Source organism: Apostichopus japonicus, chromosome 21, assembly GCF_037975245.1.
Source record: "Apostichopus japonicus isolate 1M-3 chromosome 21, ASM3797524v1, whole genome shotgun sequence".
Lineage (NCBI taxonomy): Eukaryota > Metazoa > Echinodermata > Holothuroidea > Aspidochirotida > Stichopodidae > Apostichopus > Apostichopus japonicus.
Window position 1 is genome coordinate 10,502,277 of NC_092581.1, and position 19,212 is coordinate 10,521,488.

Below are 19,212 nucleotides of genomic sequence, written 5' to 3' on the forward strand. Positions count from 1 at the left end.
AAAGCCTTTGACACAGTCAACCACGCTGTCCTGTGGAAAACTCTCTTGGATTATGGCACACCTAAACACCTAGTCTGGCTACTGGAGAGACTATACTCAGAAGCTACTGGAGTTATTAGAGTCGAAGATGACCACACAGACCAGTTTCCATTTGAGAAAGAGTTCGGCAGGGCTGCATTGTGTCCCCCTTGCTTTTCAATGCCTGTGGTGAAGCCATCTTGCGACAGGTGAAAGAGACACTAGATGAAAGATCGGGTAGCATTGTTGGTGGAAGAGGAATATGGAATATACGCTATGCTGATGACACCACATTGATTGCACGCTCAAAAACAGAACTGGAAAAGCAAGCAGTTGAATTGGAGAAATGCAGCCACACCTTTGGTCTCCATATAAACTCAGCCAAAACTCATGTTATGGTTCATGTTAGCAAAGAACAGATTTTTCTTGTGCTATAAACCAGGTAGACATCTTCAAATACCTTGGCTCAATGGTAAGGATTGATGGAGACTCTACACCAGAGATTTGTACTAGGTTGGCAATTGCAAGAGATGCCACCAGCCAGCTAATTGGATTGTGGAAGGCAAAAGAGATCAGCCTGAAACTGAAGAAACAGCTGATAAAATCTCTTGTGTGGAGTGTAGCTCTCTATGGTGCAGAAAGTTGGGCATTAAAACAGAATGACATGAAGAAAATAGAATCACTTGAGCTGTGGGTGTGGCGTAGAATGCTTTAGGTCAGCTGGAAAGATAGAAAGACAAATGTATGGATCCGCCAAAGGGTAGGAGTTTCAGAAGAGGAAGGTCTACTTGTCCAGTTAAGGAAGAGGAAGCTGTCTATGTATGGACATTGGAAGCGCCGATCAGAATTCAGATGACAGTAGAAGGAGAAGTAGAAAGGAAGGCCTGGCCAGGACGTAGGAAAACAGGATGGATCGATAACATCAAGAAGTGGACAGATGGAGGAATGGCCGTGACAAGAGCAAAGGCAAACAAGAGAATGCCGACGGTTCTATGAGGACTATGGCAAAACAGCAGCATATATATATATATATATATATATATATATATATATATATATATATATATATATATACATATATATATATACATACATATATATATATACACACACACACACACACACACACACATATATATATATATATATATATATATATATATATATATATAATATATTAATCATATATATATATATATTAATCATAATGCTAAATTTTAAACTAACATTTATTAGATTATTACTGCTTAAAATTAAGGCTGCAACCCTTGCTTGGATCACACATTTCTAACCATAGCAGTTTTGTTGATCTTTCAGTGTGTTTATTTATGTACATAACCGTATATATCTATTCTCACCTTTTATCGTTACAGCACGTCATGCACGAATGAAGAAAATAAACTGCTATTATAATAAAAACTAGCAATCAATTTATTCACGGCATATACAAGACCATTGATCGATTCCACCGTGCAATAGGGAGTGTAGGTTCAAATTCTATAGAAAAATACAATATTCACTAGTCACACCTTTAATTGTCGACGAAAGCAGCCTTTTAAACACTTCACACGCAAAGGGGAAGCGAACTATACACCATACGTATATTCATAACTAAACAGAGAACCAGCCTAGGACACATACTCGTGTCACGTTAAGGCATAAGATTTGTACGTCATCATGAATATCATGAGAAGTGTATCGTTCATTTTATGTGGAATACTTATATTGAGTGGTGATGTCGTATCTGGACAAGGTGACAAATACTTCCTTAATTTTTAAATGATTATTCTTTGCATTCTAGCTTAAGGAGAGTGCTTGAAAAAGTTTCACCACATTAAATATATAAAAAGTAATAACCCTAAGGGAAATCACAGCCTTGTATAATCATATATCACTTCCCACCTGTTTCTCGACCAATACTTTCTGTTTACTAAGTGTATAATGTAGCCTGTTCTAAAAGGCAGGTAGAGTATCTAATAGCTTAGGTTAATCTAGTGCATGCGCTATAATAGTGTAGTAAGTGGAATCCTCGTTTTCCGGCCGTTAAGGCTTGGAACATATTCTGGTGTGTCTCAGTGTTAAACGACCAAGGACTCAATACCAAGGGCGTAGGAACCGGGGGGAATGGGCTGGGGGGGGGGGGCGGGGGCGCCAGCCCCCAGTGAAAAATGTGGAGGGGCGGAAGTATCATTCCGCCCCCTGCTTCGCAAGTCAGAAAATCCCTTTTTCATTTCCAAATGAGAAAAAAAATCTCATTTGGAGCACCAAATTGCATCTAAGGCCTGGTGAAAATACTAAATTAAGTTTACAAAATGGAGTGGGTGTTGAAGTGTGCTATATTGCACCAAATTGCATCTGAGGCTACATGGAAATGCAAAAAATTCCAAAGGGGAGGGGGACACCCCCTCCCCTTAGACCCCTCCTCCAGGCCGGCCATCAGTCTTCAGCCCCCCCCCCCCCACTAAAAAGTACCTTCCTACGCCACTGCTCAATACTGCATATACATTGTTGTCTTCAGTAAGAAACATGTCATGTTCACAGTGTATCTGATCCTCCAGTTATCTTTATGAAATGAGAGGTGCTTAGTTCTCATTTTCGTTCATTATGCGTTCATTTTACTCACACTTTAAGGCACCGACATTACAAAACGATTGTCTGCGTGTTCATTTTGGCTACAAACGACACCAAATAGCCACATTACAGTTTATTTAGTTAATAATGTTTTTCTTTATGTTTCAACGTACCAAGGTTGTTGTTCGTGAATGAAATGTTTCATTTAATGACTGAAAATGACAGTAATAGTTGTTAAAACTAACAAGAAAGGCGTAAAAAAAACTGTTCGCATTATCGTTGCAAGATGTGAGGTTAGTAATGAAATGCAACACGAAACAGCGACGGTGTCACCGTTATATCACATGCAAAATATTCATGTTTTAGTTTCATATTCCACATTTGACTAAATATGTTAACTTGATAGCCACCCGACATGATGTAATCCATAAGCCCTTGTCGGCTTCTCCCACACTCATGGTCCTAAATATAACTGCCTCGTGTTGTTATTTATTATCTCCGTCAGCAATAGTCCGTACTGCATACTGCATACTGCACTTATAGTACGCTAATCCTGTTAGATAGTAGGAGGCTGTTGTTTCTACTCGACTTAACTTTCCTCTGTGTTAGATTTAATCTCCGGACAACCTTTTTTTTATTCATATGACTTTGGAAGCGAGATTATTGCTGAAGTGAATATACAATAAAGATATGTCATTGTTCCTTCGATCAGTTTCATCGACCGTCTGTTAGAACTTGATCTAACTGTCACTGTTAGTAGGCGTACAAGGACTAGAGGTAGAAGCCTAGGTCTTATAGTGTAATATAAGTAGCCTCGTCAGAGACATAGTTCCGATAGGGGAGCTTCGTAGGTTATAACTATGCATTACAATGCGTGTCACCATTCGCTTGTTTAAACCACTTGGCATGGCCTAACAGAATATGGGAATGAATTTTTTTATACATTTATTGATACTTCTGATCAATACTGTCTTAATTAATGAAACTTTTTTGGCAAACTTAGCTTGGTGATTTTTCACGCTTCGTCAGATACGCAGCTTAAATAAGTTCCATTTATTTTAAATGAACAGTTTATGCATATTCTTTTTGTAAACGCACAGAATCAATTTAAGAGCATACATGCAAATACTATTCTGAGAGAGAAATGTATTGACCATTCAATCTAACAATGCGATCGTATCGTCCACAAGGGTATTGTAGGAGAATAACAACGTAAATATATATCACCTGTTAGTTTTCTCCATGAAGATGGAGGATTGGCGTTTGTGCTGATGTATCCTATTCAGCAAACTATAACGAGAAAAAGAGAAAACTGATTTCAACACGCACACACAAGCACGCACGCACGCGCAAAGGCACGCACACATACACACACGCTTTATATGCAGACACCCTAACCTCTAGGCTAAACATATATATATATATATATATATATATATATATATATATATATATATATATATATATATATATATGAATATATATATATATAGCCGATATATATATAGCCTATATATATATAGCCTATATATATATATATATATATAATTAAAATCGGGATTCGAACCCGGGCCTCCCGCTCTTTACGCGGACACCCTAACCACTAGGATAGGGACGCTGCATGTCCAGAGGTTCGAAATTGGTAAGGATACCTTTCCAAATGACATATCTTAACACACTTATGTAAAATCGTGTACACTGTCAAAAATAAGTTGAACCGCACAAATGAAGGTAATACGAAGGAATTGATTTCACCACCTTCACAATCTATGCCCACTCGCCGAAATAAAATGTTTTCAAAGGGATAGCCCCTCAAACCCCTTTCCAGAACGGACCTGTTTCAGCGTAGCATTCGAAATCAAATGGTGTCATGAAAAGTAATATTAATTGCAGCGTTAATCAAACTTTTATCATCTGTATCTAAAAACAAAAATTAGTCATCAATGCAGTATACTTCGGTAGAACCTCGCTTGTTTGTGCTGGTATCACGTCTCTCCCGAGACTTATTTCACGACAAACATGAATAAAATGTCAGGCTGTCCGTCAACATAGTCAGTCATACAATAATTCATATGAGAAGAGGAAGGGTATAAGAACAGTCGCATCAGTTCGACAATTATACAAGATAGGTAGTAACATGATGGCACTAGTATAGAAATAGATGTATAGACAAAGACAATTGGTATTATACTGTATTATGTATGATATATATGTATATTATTATATTACTGCTTCCAATAATATAATCCTATTGTATCAGAATCTAAAGGGATCACAGATGTTATTCAACTACAGTTGTTATGAGTGTTAATTCATGGGTCTGGAAGGATAGTGACAAAACGGATTAAGCATGCGATCTCTTATATATATACACTCCTAGATATGACTAAGATACGAAATACTGAACAGAATAAAACATGGCAATATCAACAAGTCATTTCACCAATAGTATGAAGCGTTCTATGCAACATATAATTACAATTGTTATTTTGAGTAACCAAGAATAGGTGTATTCTCATACGTATCTCAGATGATGGACACGTTCGCCTTCGTGATGGTGGTTACTACTACGGGAGAGTGGAAATCTACTATAATGGACAATGGGGAACAGTATGTGACGACAGTTGGGAATTAAATGACGCCAACGTTGTTTGTCGTCAATTAGGCTTTCCATCAGCCGTCGCTGCTCTTACCGACGCATACTACGGACGGGGAACAGGACCCATTTTGCTCGATGAAGTTGAATGCGTAGGTTACGAGACACGACTGGAGTACTGCACCAATGAAGGATGGTATATTCAAGATTGTGAACACTGGGAGGATGCTGGTGTAGAATGTTTAACCGGTAAACTATTTATACATATACAATGTTGATTTACTGTTAAGGTTTACCGACAAAATGATATTAGACAGTTTGCCTATTAGGAGAGTATGCCGTATAGCAAAGAGTGTAACGTCACCATTTAATACCAAATATAACAGAAAAGTTGGTTGATGCGGTATTTTGTGGGTGTTTAGTGCGTTTCCTGCATGGCAAAGTAAGGCCAATTACAGGAAAGCAAGTCAAATAACATAAGAAGCGTAGTTTCTTTTATTTTATTGGAAGTGTGAGGTGGGGTTAACACTCGTCCCAGAATAAAGGAACATTCTTACTTAAATCCTGACGCTGTTTCACGGTTTCAGTAGGAAATGTCAGTTGTATGTTAAATGTTTCTATATAAACGTTTTTCCAAACTTCCAAATTTTCTTATTCACTTACTGCTAAATGTGACTAGCTAATCTCCGACATGTAGCATAGTGTGGATAAGATAATGTTGGCTGTTGATTTGTGCAATATTATAGTTGTTCTAAACTTGCATCCCACCTCACAAACCTTGTGGCACTGAACTGAACTGTGAGGTGAACTGAAAGGTGGGGTTGGGTAAACTCATCCCAGAATAAAGGAACATTCTTACCTAATTCATGACGCTGTTTCGCGGTTTCAGTAGGACTTGTCGGTTGTATGTGTAATGTTCTACATAAAAGTCAATAATTCGTGCAAAAGTTGTTCTAAACTTGCGGCCCACCTCACAAACTTTGTGGCACTGAACTGAACTTGGTGGATTAGTGAGCATGAGTGGGCACAATGAGGTAATACATTTAAATAGGGTGTATACATGGTGTATGGATTGTATGATGTCAGTCTCTGAAAAGTTATACCTTATTAATTAATGTTACATACACATCCGGTGAAAACGTCTCCTAAACTGTCAGCCTGATAGTTGTGAAATTTAGTATATACGTACCTTACTACTGCCTTACTCCCTATCAATAATTATGATGTATTCAGGAAGTCCCTTAGTTAGTTATATAAGTGTTTATTTGTAAAAAAACACTTGACACATGCAGGCACCGCTTTGCCGGCTGTACAATATGTTAGTATTTGAAACAAACTATTCAAATTATATATTTCAGTTTTTAAGTATGAAGTATTAAATGCACCCTCCCCTCCCAGTGTTAATCGGGGAAGTGGAGGGGGGCAGAATATCTGACACTTCATCGTGGGCTTTTGCAATGAGAATTTCTAACTTCACTGATCTTCGTTTTCATAGATGCTTTTTACATTTCCCTCGGCAGATATTTACATGACATCTCCATTTCCCCAGGAGATCAACGGTGATGTCAGACTGACGGGAGGATCAAAACCAAATGAGGGACGTGTGGAGATATATTATTATGGAACATGGTACACAGTCTGCATTGATTACTGGGATAGCGCGGACGCCACGGTAGTTTGTCGACAACTCGGATACGAAGAACGTGCCCACGCAGTTTATGGTGCTAACTTTGGTTCTGGGTATCTTGATAGGCTTCTTGATGACGTAGAGTGCCATGGATGGGAATCGACATTATTAGACTGTTCTAATGCAGGTTTGTTCCGACACGACTGTGGGAAATTAGAAGACGCTGGAGTAATATGTGGAAATGGAGGCAAGTGAATATTGTAAAATAGCTAACGTGAATGATGTACGTAATTTCATAATAAATTTCAAACCACAGAACATGACGTGTGAACGGAATGCTATCTTTCAGCTTGCATTATACTTACGTATGGACAACTGGAATTGGTACGTGTAATGAACTTCATTACAACATATAACCAGACTGGAACAGTAATTAGAGGTTGACAGCATGTTTTCAAGCCCACGCATTCACACCGTTACAATCGGCTACCAACGTCAAATACTTCTATGTTTTGTCCTTGACAACATACAGCAGAGCAGTATAGCATCGCTTAGTAATTGGCAAACTTGAAGCCTCCAGGTGCTATATCAAGTTAAATCTAACTGGAAACTGTACGCTACCTAAATAATACAATCGTGAAAGTTAAACACAGCAAGATAGACAATACAGAACCACGAATAGTCTATGAAAAAAGTAACCGTTTGAATTGCACCATGATTGCCCAAGCCTCTCACCCTACGTGTACACCCTGTTAGTTTTACATTCATACATCATTGTATTACACTTGACACGGTAACACACTATAACGTGAACATTAGATTTGTTAGAAACTGAACAAACTAGACTGAAATGGTTTGGTTTTCATTTAAGTGAAAGTTAACACAAATTGTTAGAAGAATAACTTTCTAGTTCATAAATGATACTGTCAAGAAGATCGATCTTTATAAAGTATTAGTTATGTTTACATTTACATTTTGATCAATGTTGTGATAATAACCCATCATGTATCAATAGGTATTGAAGGGGATGTCCGCCTGAGAGATGGTGATTCTATTAATTCTGGAATAGTGGAAGTTTATCACCTAGGAGAATGGGGAACAATTTGTGATGATGACTATTGGTCCTATGAAGATGCCGCCGTCATATGTCGCCAGCTGGGATATAGTGGTGTCAATACCTATTACAATGAAGCACGGTTTGGTAAAGGATCTGGGCCAATACTGGGGTATATTAGTTGCGACGGAACAGAATTGTACTGGAAAGATTGTTCTTTAAATTACTGGGCACCTTCCAGTTGTAGCCACAGTGAGGTTGCTGCACTCACGTGCACTACTTTTGGTATGTTAACGTAAACTCTACTAATGTAAAGGATAATTCTTTGATATTTCTTTTTTAGAAAACCCTTTAGTCTTTTCTTTCATTTTTGCCGGTCGCTTCCCTGTATCACTGACTATAAGACGAACAATACACATACACCCAATACAACAGTTTCCAGTAGTGTAGTGAATTACTCATGTAACATTTTTGTAAAACATCTAATCCAAATTGATGAAACGGCCTGTAATAATGCAAACAAGTAAGTCTAGAGCTTAAGTCAGTTATTTAGTCTCAAGAAATTGTATGCCAAAAGAATTGTTTGTGATATAAAGACACATACAAAGGTTGTTGATGAATATATTTTCATATTTTCTATACTTCAGGAAGGGTGAAAAGTCCAAAAAGAAATAATTCTCCGGTTACGTAACTTTCCATGGAGCCCTATTTGGTCAACGCCTTCGTTTATGCGACCAATAAATATTAACATATTCATAGATATTTACATATTGATAGTTTAAAACAAGTTTAGAAGTCGTAGTATGTTAAGTTAGATGTTACACCTGTGTTTCATGGGACTACATCGTACCGAACACGTAGTCTCAAGTTTGATTCGGATGTCATTAAATAAAGATTGAGACATCGTTTTCTCTTTATCAGAAGAATCTCCTGTCGAAGGCAGCTTGAAACTTGTAGATGGCTTCTCGGTATATGTTGGACGTATTGAAATCTATCACAATGGAGAATGGGGTACAATCTGTGGTGATGATTGGGACGATGACGACGCCCAGGTTGCATGCAGACAACTTGGGTACCCTACTGATTACAGCTATGGCCTTAGCCCCAACTCCGGCGACAGATATGGCGGTAGCGCCAGCTATGGTGAAAGCTATGGCGAGGGTTCTGGTCCTATTATGTTGGACGACGTTAGATGTGACGGGTCGGAATATATGCTAACCCAATGCGGTCACAATGGTTGGTATCAGCATAATTGCCAATATGGAGACGACACATGGGTGAGATGTCAAACTCCAGGTTAGATAAGTCGTTTCAATCTGTATATGGTTTTAAAACTCTGGACGTGTGTTGATCATTGATTTTTCTTGGCTGTCAATATGTTCGTCCAGCGTTACCACTAACCCTATCACACCTAGCCTTTGTTTGATTATTGTACAACAATAACATGTATTATGTTTAATGATGATTTTAGTAACAATATTCAGGTTTAAATTTCATTCGTTCGTTATCTGCATTCTGTATGCAGTGTGACTTCATCGTGAATAGGATTTTCTTCATGTTTGTTTTTCTCATAGTTACAAATTACCCCCGTCTGGTAGCTGGCAATAATTGGTACGAAGGTAGGGTAGAAGTCTGGGATAGATCTCGGTGGGTGAGATTATGCGCAGAAAACTTTAACGTGAATGAGGCGTCAACAGTTTGTAAACAGATTGGTTATTCCGATTATGAAGAAATCTACTATGGAGATCAGTTTGGAATCGGCAAATCTCCACCATCCGACGTAAGCTTCTCCTGTGGATATAATGACTACAAGCTCGGAAACTGTAACATTTCTGACGTTACAGATAGAAGATATTGTGCAAGTGTGGCTATTCGATGTAAAGTTAGCAGTAAGTTATATAATTTTCAGGTAGATATGAAACAAACTAGTATTTTTTTAAACTTTATTAACATAATTGCTTGCCAATATTCAAATGCAAATATTTTCATTCCCATCAAATACTATTAGTAAATAACATCCTGTACTTTAAGTCAGATCAAGTAAACCTATTATCGCTTAAGTTTGGTAAATCGTTATATTAAATAACTGCTCTCAACATAAAGATATTGTAATTGTAGTTTGTGCCTACATGTTTACACGAACAAAATGATTGATTTACTACTCAATGCATGAAACGTTGAATAACAATTTTCGCTTTTTTCTTCTTCTTAGAAACGTCATTACAAACCGGTACCATTGCTGGGATAGTGATAGCCTGTGCAATTGTAGCAGTCTTGATCGGCATAGGCCTTGTAGTCACCTATCGGTTATTTAAGAAGAACAGAGCAAGAGTTCGTACTCAACCAAACATTGCTGTAATAAGCGGAGTTGATACTCCTGCTGGACCACCCGCACCCCAGCACAATTGGACTAACGTTGCAGCACCGCCCAGTTATAATGACGTGGCTAATAACCATGCTTATTACCCACAGCATGTAGGTGTGGTCCCAACAATACCAGGATTGTACCCTCCTCAATCAAACCCAGAAACGGTCAACACACAACAAGCTCCGACGGTTCATCCACCTCCGAACCCTGATTTCCTCATCCCATACCCAGTCGAAACCTCTTCTGTAACAACACAACCAGCCAACCCTTTCCAAGTGCAGGCAGGCCAATTTCCATCCGACAATGTTCCGTTAATGCTGTCCTCCCAAAACCAGCCAGCAACTTAGAATAGCGGAGTGATGCAGTCTGATGATCCTCTTTACCACACTATTAAGTCAACTCCTTCTCAAAAGGGATTGACGTTAACCATTAGAATTTCGAGCGATTTCCTTTTTCCATATATTCTTCTGTAAGGATAAGCACTATTTTTATACCAACAAAATACTTGCTGGCTTTTTTGAAAAAAATTAGAAGAAATCCACGGCAAGAAAGGTTTTCATGATTAATTGCCTTAACTTGTTATGATAAGAAGGAAAGGAAGGAGAAATACTCTAAACACATTTTAAGTGAACTGCAATACTACAATACTACAATACTGCAAAACTGCAAAACTGCAAAACTGCAGAACTGCAGAACGTGAAGAATTTAGATCATCAGGGATGATCACATGCAACAGTTGTTGATATTGAAACTATCGTTAAAAGTCAACAGATAATGGCGTTTTCAAACACGATAATAAACAATAAAAAATTAAGAAAATATCCCCAAAATGATAAATGAATTACTTTAAAATATTGCCTACTTATCATTTGTCAGTTTTTACCTTTTGTAATTAAGTATAGAATTGTTAAACCTTTTATCTCAATGAATTTCTCATTAATTTTTTTACAGCATTATATTCTTTTATAAGCGATGTTGAAATTTAACATAAAGTGAACTTTGTGTATGGTGATGGTGATTAAATTTAACAGTAAATGATATGAAAGTTAAAAGTACACAAATTTTCCAGTGAATTTAAGTGACTTGTATACAATTAGGGGTTAATCAATGATCTACCGTCAGTTTATAGCAGGACAATGCATGAACAGGTATATAGCTCAAACAAAACATTCGGTCTTCGGCATCGTGCATCCAGCAATAAGGGTTGTGTCCTCGTACGTAAGTGTAGACCGTAGAATTTTCACTTCAGAATGTTAATATTTTTAATAAAAAGTTTAAAAGAAAAATATTCGACAATTCTCTCGAAAGGATGCTCTGTCGTTCTTTACTTTTAGTATAAGTAAAAGTCTCAAAGCAATAAAATGCGCATATAAAATAACAAAAATTACGTTAACTATGCTATACATTGTACGTTGTACAGCATTACGATCTGACGCAAGGGCATACTGCGTTCAGTTGTTGATGTGTTCAGATGTGTTCATGCCAAGACGTACAGCGATACAGTGAATTGAATAACGATCATTGACTTGTACTACTGCGTCTGTATTAACATATACTTTGCTAAGCTATATAGTTAATGTCGTGAACACATGTGAAGAATTCCATCAAGATAGGCAACTTAACGCAATCATAATAATATTAACACCAGTGTTGTCAAGTGAGGTTATAATTGTTGCTCGCACCCATAACTTTGTCAAATGGTGTTTTTCACCGACGGGCTTGTTGTCATCCCACACTGATCTGATTTGTTTGTGTTGAATTAGTTTAGGTAGCTAGCTGGGATAGTGATTAAGCTTGCCGTGATTGTTTTATTTTTGCACCTAGTCATCCGTCGATGAGTTTACCGTGCATAAATCCATAGGTTAATGCACGTGATGATTGATTAGTTGTCATTTCACTGAATTCACGGCTACATTGATCGATGTGTGTTTGTAAATATATGATCTTCCTCTTAACCCATAAAGTGTATGATGTTTCAGAGAAGCTTAAGTTTCGTAGTGGTGCATGTTTTGTTTTTATCATATTATTATACCATAACCAAGATTTACTAGTTTAGTATGGCAGTTATATCTCTTTTCAATCGCACGATATTATTGGCTGTACTTTTTTTGTCACGACTTAATAATATATCACAGGTAGTCCGGAAATGGGGTCTAGAATTTTTATAGTTTACAATATGTCCGAATTTGTCTTCATCGCAGAACTAAGCTAGCTGGTTATTGAAATCAACTATGTTGTAAGTAATATGCTTTTATAATGGGACTTGAACTTTAGCACTGTGTAACTTAAGTATGTAAAACAAAATTAACCGTTTTTGAAAGCATATATGCAAATATGACCCATTTTTTACAGCACTTTCGTTTAAGCAAAACAAGGGAGTCCATAACAACTCCCTAGGATAACTAAGTCCTTCAACTTCTTGTCGAAAACTATAATAAATCGTCAGTTATCGAATCTTATCTTCTCTCTCTCACTTATCGTGTCTTTTCCTTTAGAATCCCAGTGTGTGTAAATTATCATTCTCTTGACTATGTAGATTACTTTAAGTCATGGGAATGACTCGAATAATATCACATATCTACCACCATCTTCACTAACTACAGGCGCGTATCCAGGGGGGCGTTGGGGGCGCGCGCCCCCCGGGTAAGGAAAAGAGGAGAGAAAAAAAAGAGAAGAAAAAAGGGAAAAAGAGGGAGAAAAAAGAAAAGGAGGAGAGGAAGGAAGGGAAAAGAAAAAGAAGAAAGAGAGAAAAAGGAGAAAAGGAGGAAGTAGAAGATAAACGCCAAGACCTCGGGAAGAGAAAGAGGAACAGTCATAATTACAGCGCTGATCCCTATTATATACACAGGGTAGCCAGTGACAGATCGAAGACTACAGAGGGGACGTGCGCCTCACCCTACCCCTTACACCGACAATTCCATTTTTAGCTCATACCAGCATGCTGGTGTGAGCTATTGTTACAGTGCGGCGTCTATCACTCTATCCGTCAACAATTGGTAAAACCGCTCCCACTCACACAGTATTTAATGGAATTTCATGAAACTTGGACACAAGGACCATTGGGTATAGGGCCATCAGAAATGGTCCGAAATTTGGGGTCAATGGTCACTTGTGGGCCGTAATGGGCCATTTTGTGGAAATACGCAAAATGCTTCTTCTCCTACAGATTCCATGGTACAATGTTGAGGGTTTGTCACGATAGTACTATGGAAGTTTTACCTTCAGGGTGTTCATGAATTTGAGATCAAAGATCAACTAGGGGTCCTTTGTGGCCCGGGCCGCCGCCCTATATTTTCAAATTGCTCCTGTTCGTACAGTGTATGGCCAGTTATAATGAAACTTGGTCACAACGTTCCTCGGGATGAGGGTTATGAGGGGTGTTCGGAAAATTGAGGTCAAATGTCATTTAGGGGGTCATCAGGGGTCATTCTTTGTAATATTTTCAAATATCTCAATCTCCTCAAGATTTTGATGGATCATATTCAAAGTTGAACTGATGATTGTTGGATTGTGTATGAATAAGATGATGCCTAATAATTTTTGGTCAAAAGTTAATTAATTACAATTCATCCCCATTGTTTAAAAAAATCTGAGCCTTCACCTTTTGCCAAAGCTCCTTTAATTTGTCTCCCAGTCTCTGCAGTGTTTGTTTACATTTGTGGTTAAGCTCTGCAGAGGCTGTTAGTGGAATTAAAGCAGGACTGGGAGTTGTTATTAACTGTTGAACTGTAAGCATGAGAGCCCTATAGCCAATCAGCACTTGCCGATTCTTCGAAGTCTTTGAGCCTGAGGTATGTAGGCAGCCAGCCAAAATTTTGGCAAGGAGTGCTTCAGTATGGAACGCGAAAAGGGCAACCATATTTTTTATTTATTTTTAAGTTTGTTGCAGTCTAAAGTTGTTGCTGCTGTTTTACCACGTTGTTGCTCAAACTCACGTTGTTATTTTAACTTCCGTTGTCTAAACATACGTCGTTGTCTAAACTTACGTTGTTGCTATCGGCGCTGTTCAAAATTGCTCAACCGCGTAATGTAAACCAGAATGCAAAATGCATTGAGGTTTCGATGACTTCAGTACACTAGAAAGGTGTTAGTATAAGCAGAACTAGCTGTTACTATAGAAATGGCCCGAACCACCATTTTGATACAGTAAATAAACACAGGTCAGTCTACTCTACGTGGCTATACACACCTGCACCAAAAACAATAGGGGTCTTGGAGGTCCAAGTCCATTTGGAGTCACCAAACGCAAACTTGTGGAAACCTTGTTTTATTAGCTACCGTATCTCCCACAGCCAGCCTATCAGATAACATGTGCGTTAGTACAACTCATACGAATAGGAGGCTGCACGGTAAACAACTTTTAAAATGTTATAATGTTATACTTATAGGTTATGCATATACGCTGTGAATGTCGGAAATCAAGTACAACGTCGAGTGTCTAGAAAAAGTACCAGCATAAAAATACTGCACTTTTAAACTGATTTCATTGAGCCCCTCCAACAATGTGTAGAGATGATCTGGGAATGTCGGTAATCAAGTAAAACGAGTGTCGAGACAAAATGCCAGCATAAAATACTGGACTTAGCATTGAATTATTGAACCATTACATGATGTCTGGATATGTTGTGACTGTCGGCAATCAAGTAAAACGAATGACAGTAATATTACTAAAGACAAATGTTTTCGTCCCGATCGAACACCAATTGCGTTTATTATATGACCTATACTTTTACTAGTGTTTATAGTTGAGAAGATGCGATCTTATCACTGCCTGTACTTTGTGAATGCTCTACACAATATATATATATGGCGGATGCCATCCCGGTGCCCTAGCTTCGCTGTTTTACAAGGGCGGCCGTCCGACCTTCATTTCGCCTGCCCTGCCACTCTTTCCTCCTCTCCAACTCCGTATATAGTACCTCGATGCTTTGACCTGCAGCGATTTCACCAGCTACCCCAACTCTTCAAATATCCCCGCAAATGTAGTGTGCATATCTCGCTAAATTCCACGCAATTTGTATTAGGCCTGTTCAAACTTCGGAGTTTCAACTGCACATGCGCATATCCTGAAAATTTGTGGAGAAAAGATCATATCACCTTACCCACAACACATAGCCTAAGTCAAAACTCGAGTGTATCTTGGATGGTTCGTTTCTTGCATAACATGTTAGCGGGTTTTTTTGGTCTAAAATTCTTAACGATGCTGAGCGAGGTTTGTGTATATTCCATTTACAACACAATCCCTTTTACAAATCGAAACTCCGAACTGGATTGGTGTTACGAATGAACTTGCTTGGCGGGTTTAGTAAACTAGTTCTCTGAGTCATATTGCCTACGTACTTCAATACTGTGCCCCTCTTGTTACTCACGAAGCGCAGACTACATCCAACCATAGAGCAACTGATCCAACATTTACCCTGGATGCTTTTCAGTATTTGGAAACAACCAACTCCACGAAAATTATAGTATTTAAATAACATTTTTACGCAATGTCGAAACTTCAATGACTACTTTTGACGATGTATGACTGCAGTAGTTTATTCACACGAATTAGTGTTGCACCAGAATCATGACTTGAAGCACGTGGTCAAAGGGACCGCAAAACTTTACGCAAGTTTGCAACGAAGAAATAACTGTGGTATAAATGCACATTTTACATTATCAACTCTCAAAAGGGAGAGAACATAACATACTGTGAGATTTAAAGTCCTTTTCAGTATCAGAGATGTTGTGGTAGCTTCCCGCAAAATTTATAGATTGTCTCAACTCATAACTTTCTGTGATAAAACAATTATTCAAATATGACATTAACAATATAAATGTAAATAACGTCCTCGGAGTTGTATCAACTATCATGTAAATATCGTTAACAACGTGACTATTGTTCGACAAATCAGGTTGTTAAGGATATTTACATTGCTGTAGCTACAAATACGGCATGACATTAACGATTACCCCCCCCCCCCCTTTTCGCGTTACATAGTTAAACCATCATACTTTGCGTTCATTGAGCACTGAAGATGCAAGCATGTTTGCAGAAAATGGGTAAGGGACTATTAACCAAACAAATCTCGGGAAATTTGAGAAAACATCATTGGCTGTATTTAGCATGAAAATCTCTGTAATAGATATGTTGTTAGCACTGCACGGAAGCAACTTGCGGTTGATTGTTATAATTTTTTTGAAAAGAAAGAATGATGTTCGTTCACAATGTGTTCACAACGGAACTTTAGATAGCAACGAAAGTGTAGACATCAACGTGAGTTTAGACATCAACTGTAAGTTAACTTAGCAACGAAAGTTTTAGACATCAACGTGAGTTTAGACATCAACCGTAAGGTTTATAAATCAACGTGAGTTTAGACATTAAGGCGCGTTTAGTCGTCAACGTGACTTTAGACATCAACGTAAGTTTAGACATCAACGAACAACAGCAACATGGTAAACTAGCAGCAACAGCTTTAGTTTAGACAGCAACAAACTTAGTTTAGGCAACGAAACAAACTTAGTTTAGGCAACGAAATACGGTTGCCATTTTCGCGTTCCATACTTCAGGTCTGCTCAGGTAGAGGGGAGAAAGTTTAATAGGGTAGGTCAGTGGTACTGTTTGAGAGAGTGGGTAAAACAGGATTTAAAGGGGGAAAATAGGAATTATAGCCAGTGGTGTGGCCAGTATTCTGCTAACGGAGGAGGGTGGGGGTATCCCTCATGGGCCCAAAATTGGTGGAATCTGAAAAATGGCCTGAAATTTGGTGGGCCATAAAGTTTTGTGGGCCCTACATTTTTAAGCTCGAAAAGGTATGAGCTTCTGCACCATTGGTGCTCTAGTTGACGTTTCCATTTTTCCTCTCTCACTAATGTATCTATATATATATACTATATATGGTCTAGCATAACGCGTGTGTGTGTGTGTATGGACGCCTTGAACAATTGTTCAATTGTGCAATGGAACCAACTGTGGCTGGTCTTGAACTCGACCGAGTCGTCGGGGAACATGACGCATTTCGGGAAGGGGCGACCGCCCCCCCCCCCCCACCGAGCAAATTTTCTCTATGATATCGCTAGTAATTTAAAAATAGACAATGCTTAGATGCAACTTACAAGGCCTGGGAAGTGTCATTTCCAGCGATCTGGGAGGCATTTTCGGCCAAAATTTTATTGTACGCTTCGCGCCAACTCATGGTGGCGCTTCGCTTAGCTAGTTTGCCTGCAGGCTTCGCCCTTCCGTTGGCAAATTACTCGCTACACGCCTGTTCGAATTTGTAAAGCAAAGAGCAGACATCACATAATATCAGTGAGCATGAAAATGCATGTTCAAAAATGAACAGCCTCAAAACTGTCTATGTGTGTAGTCAAAGGCGTAGGAGCCCAATTGGATTTGGGGGCTGTAACGACTTGCCCGAAAAATATAATAAAAAAAGCGCGCGTTCAACATGTTAATGTCAATATCATATAAGCAAGCATTAGGTCATTACATCGCATGGCATCGTGTCCCGTACGGTCCGTGGAAATTGCGCAGTATACCGCGGGATGCTAATGTAAACAACGAAATGTCTTATGTAGATGGAGAAAAAGCATGGAGGTCCAATTATGTCAAATTCTCTTTTACATTAGTAATGGCGAATTAGTCTGCCAAGCTTAGAACTTTATTTTAATTATCAAGGAGATATTTTTCATTTCCTTTAGCTACATCATTGCAATTTATTTTTCTTTCAGTAGGAACCCCCCCCCCCCCCCATGCACCTCCCGCCTCCTACGCCTATGTGTGTAGTGTTCGGTTTCGGAAATATCTGCTATTATTTCATTTCCTTCAACCAAGTTTTATAATAGCCGTTATATGAAGGTTTAATATTTGTAAACCAATAAATTAACTGTGTCTGAATTTTTGAAAATTTCTTTACCAACATTCTTCATCAAACTTCCCTCTACTCGTGTAATTTTGACCGGTCTGTTAGGGGTTGAAGGAGGTTTTTCTATATTGGTTGTCCATATATGACATTTTTTTTGCAACATTATGGGTATGTTTTGAAGTGAATTTTCAAATTCTGAACAAATTATGGGCTGTAAACCTTGGAATGTGGAGCTGTCGGGTATCGTGGGCCGCGACGTAAGATCACCTACAAAAGCAATGATCCACAGGACATGCGATGAGGTCGAACATGATTTGTGAATGAAGAAAATCTTCAAAAAGTTTATGGATGGAAAAAAAACTATTGGGAAATACTTGGTTCTCAGGCGAAAGTGTACATCCAGTTGGTAATTTTCAAGCCCGAGAAGTGCCATTTCCGTTGATCTGGGGGGGGGGGGGGGGGGTATAAAAACCAAAATTTTTCTTGTACGCTGCGCGCCAACCGATGGTGGCGCTCCGCTTAGATAGTAATTCGCGCCCCCCCCCCCCCGGATTAGAAAATCCTGGATACGCCCCTGATACACCGACAAGCGATTTTCTCGTCAATGTTCCCAGTTTAATTTTAATGAACCTACCAATTAGTTGTATTGTATGTTTGTAGATATTTTAGATTCTCCTGCAAGCAGTAACTCGCGAAGAAGCCTCATTGGCTTATCAAAGCCGCAAGATAACCGAAGTCAGTCTCTTAGATTCATATTTAACGTCCGTGATTATGAATTGTCAATTGTCATCAACTCTGTAACTGAACGATATACATTAACAAGAAAATTTCAGGTTTTGATACCCCCTAGATCACCGGAAATGGCACTTCTCGGGCTTGAAAATGACCAACCAGATGAACACTTTTGCCTGAGAACCAAGTATTTCCCAATATTTTTTTTTTCATCCATAACCTTTTTGAAGATTGTAACCAGTCACACATCATGTTCGACCTCATTGCATGTCCTGTGGATCATTGCTTTTGTAGGTGATTCTACGTCACGGCCCACAATATCCGAAAGCCCCACTTTTCAAAGTTTAAAGCCCATTATTTGTTCCGAATTTGAAAATTCACATTTCTCGTGAAGAA

At 38.6% G+C, this 19,212-nt stretch overlaps 1 protein-coding gene across 3 annotated transcripts; it reads left to right on the top strand.

The window, feature by feature from the left end:
- The first annotated feature begins 1,542 nt into the window (after positions 1 to 1,542).
- LOC139963184 (scavenger receptor cysteine-rich domain-containing group B protein-like) lies at positions 1,543 to 15,207 on the top strand. Of its 3 annotated transcripts, none has more exons than XM_071963746.1 (7): positions 1,543 to 1,771; positions 5,120 to 5,434; positions 6,706 to 7,059; positions 7,828 to 8,151; positions 8,791 to 9,162; positions 9,441 to 9,755; positions 10,079 to 15,207. In XM_071963746.1, the coding sequence occupies exons 1-7, from the start codon at positions 1,696 to 1,698 to the stop codon at positions 10,579 to 10,581; spliced, it is 2,259 nt and encodes a 752-aa protein (XP_071819847.1). In that variant the 5' UTR covers positions 1,543 to 1,695; the 3' UTR covers positions 10,582 to 15,207. The 3 variants fall into 3 exon arrangements, with proteins under 3 accessions (XP_071819847.1, XP_071819846.1, XP_071819848.1); XM_071963745.1 differs by having other exon boundaries at positions 1,544 to 1,771; positions 8,788 to 9,162; XM_071963747.1 differs by lacking the exon at positions 6,706 to 7,059 and having other exon boundaries at positions 1,546 to 1,771; positions 8,788 to 9,162.
- The last annotated feature ends 4,005 nt before the right edge of the window (positions 15,208 to 19,212 follow it).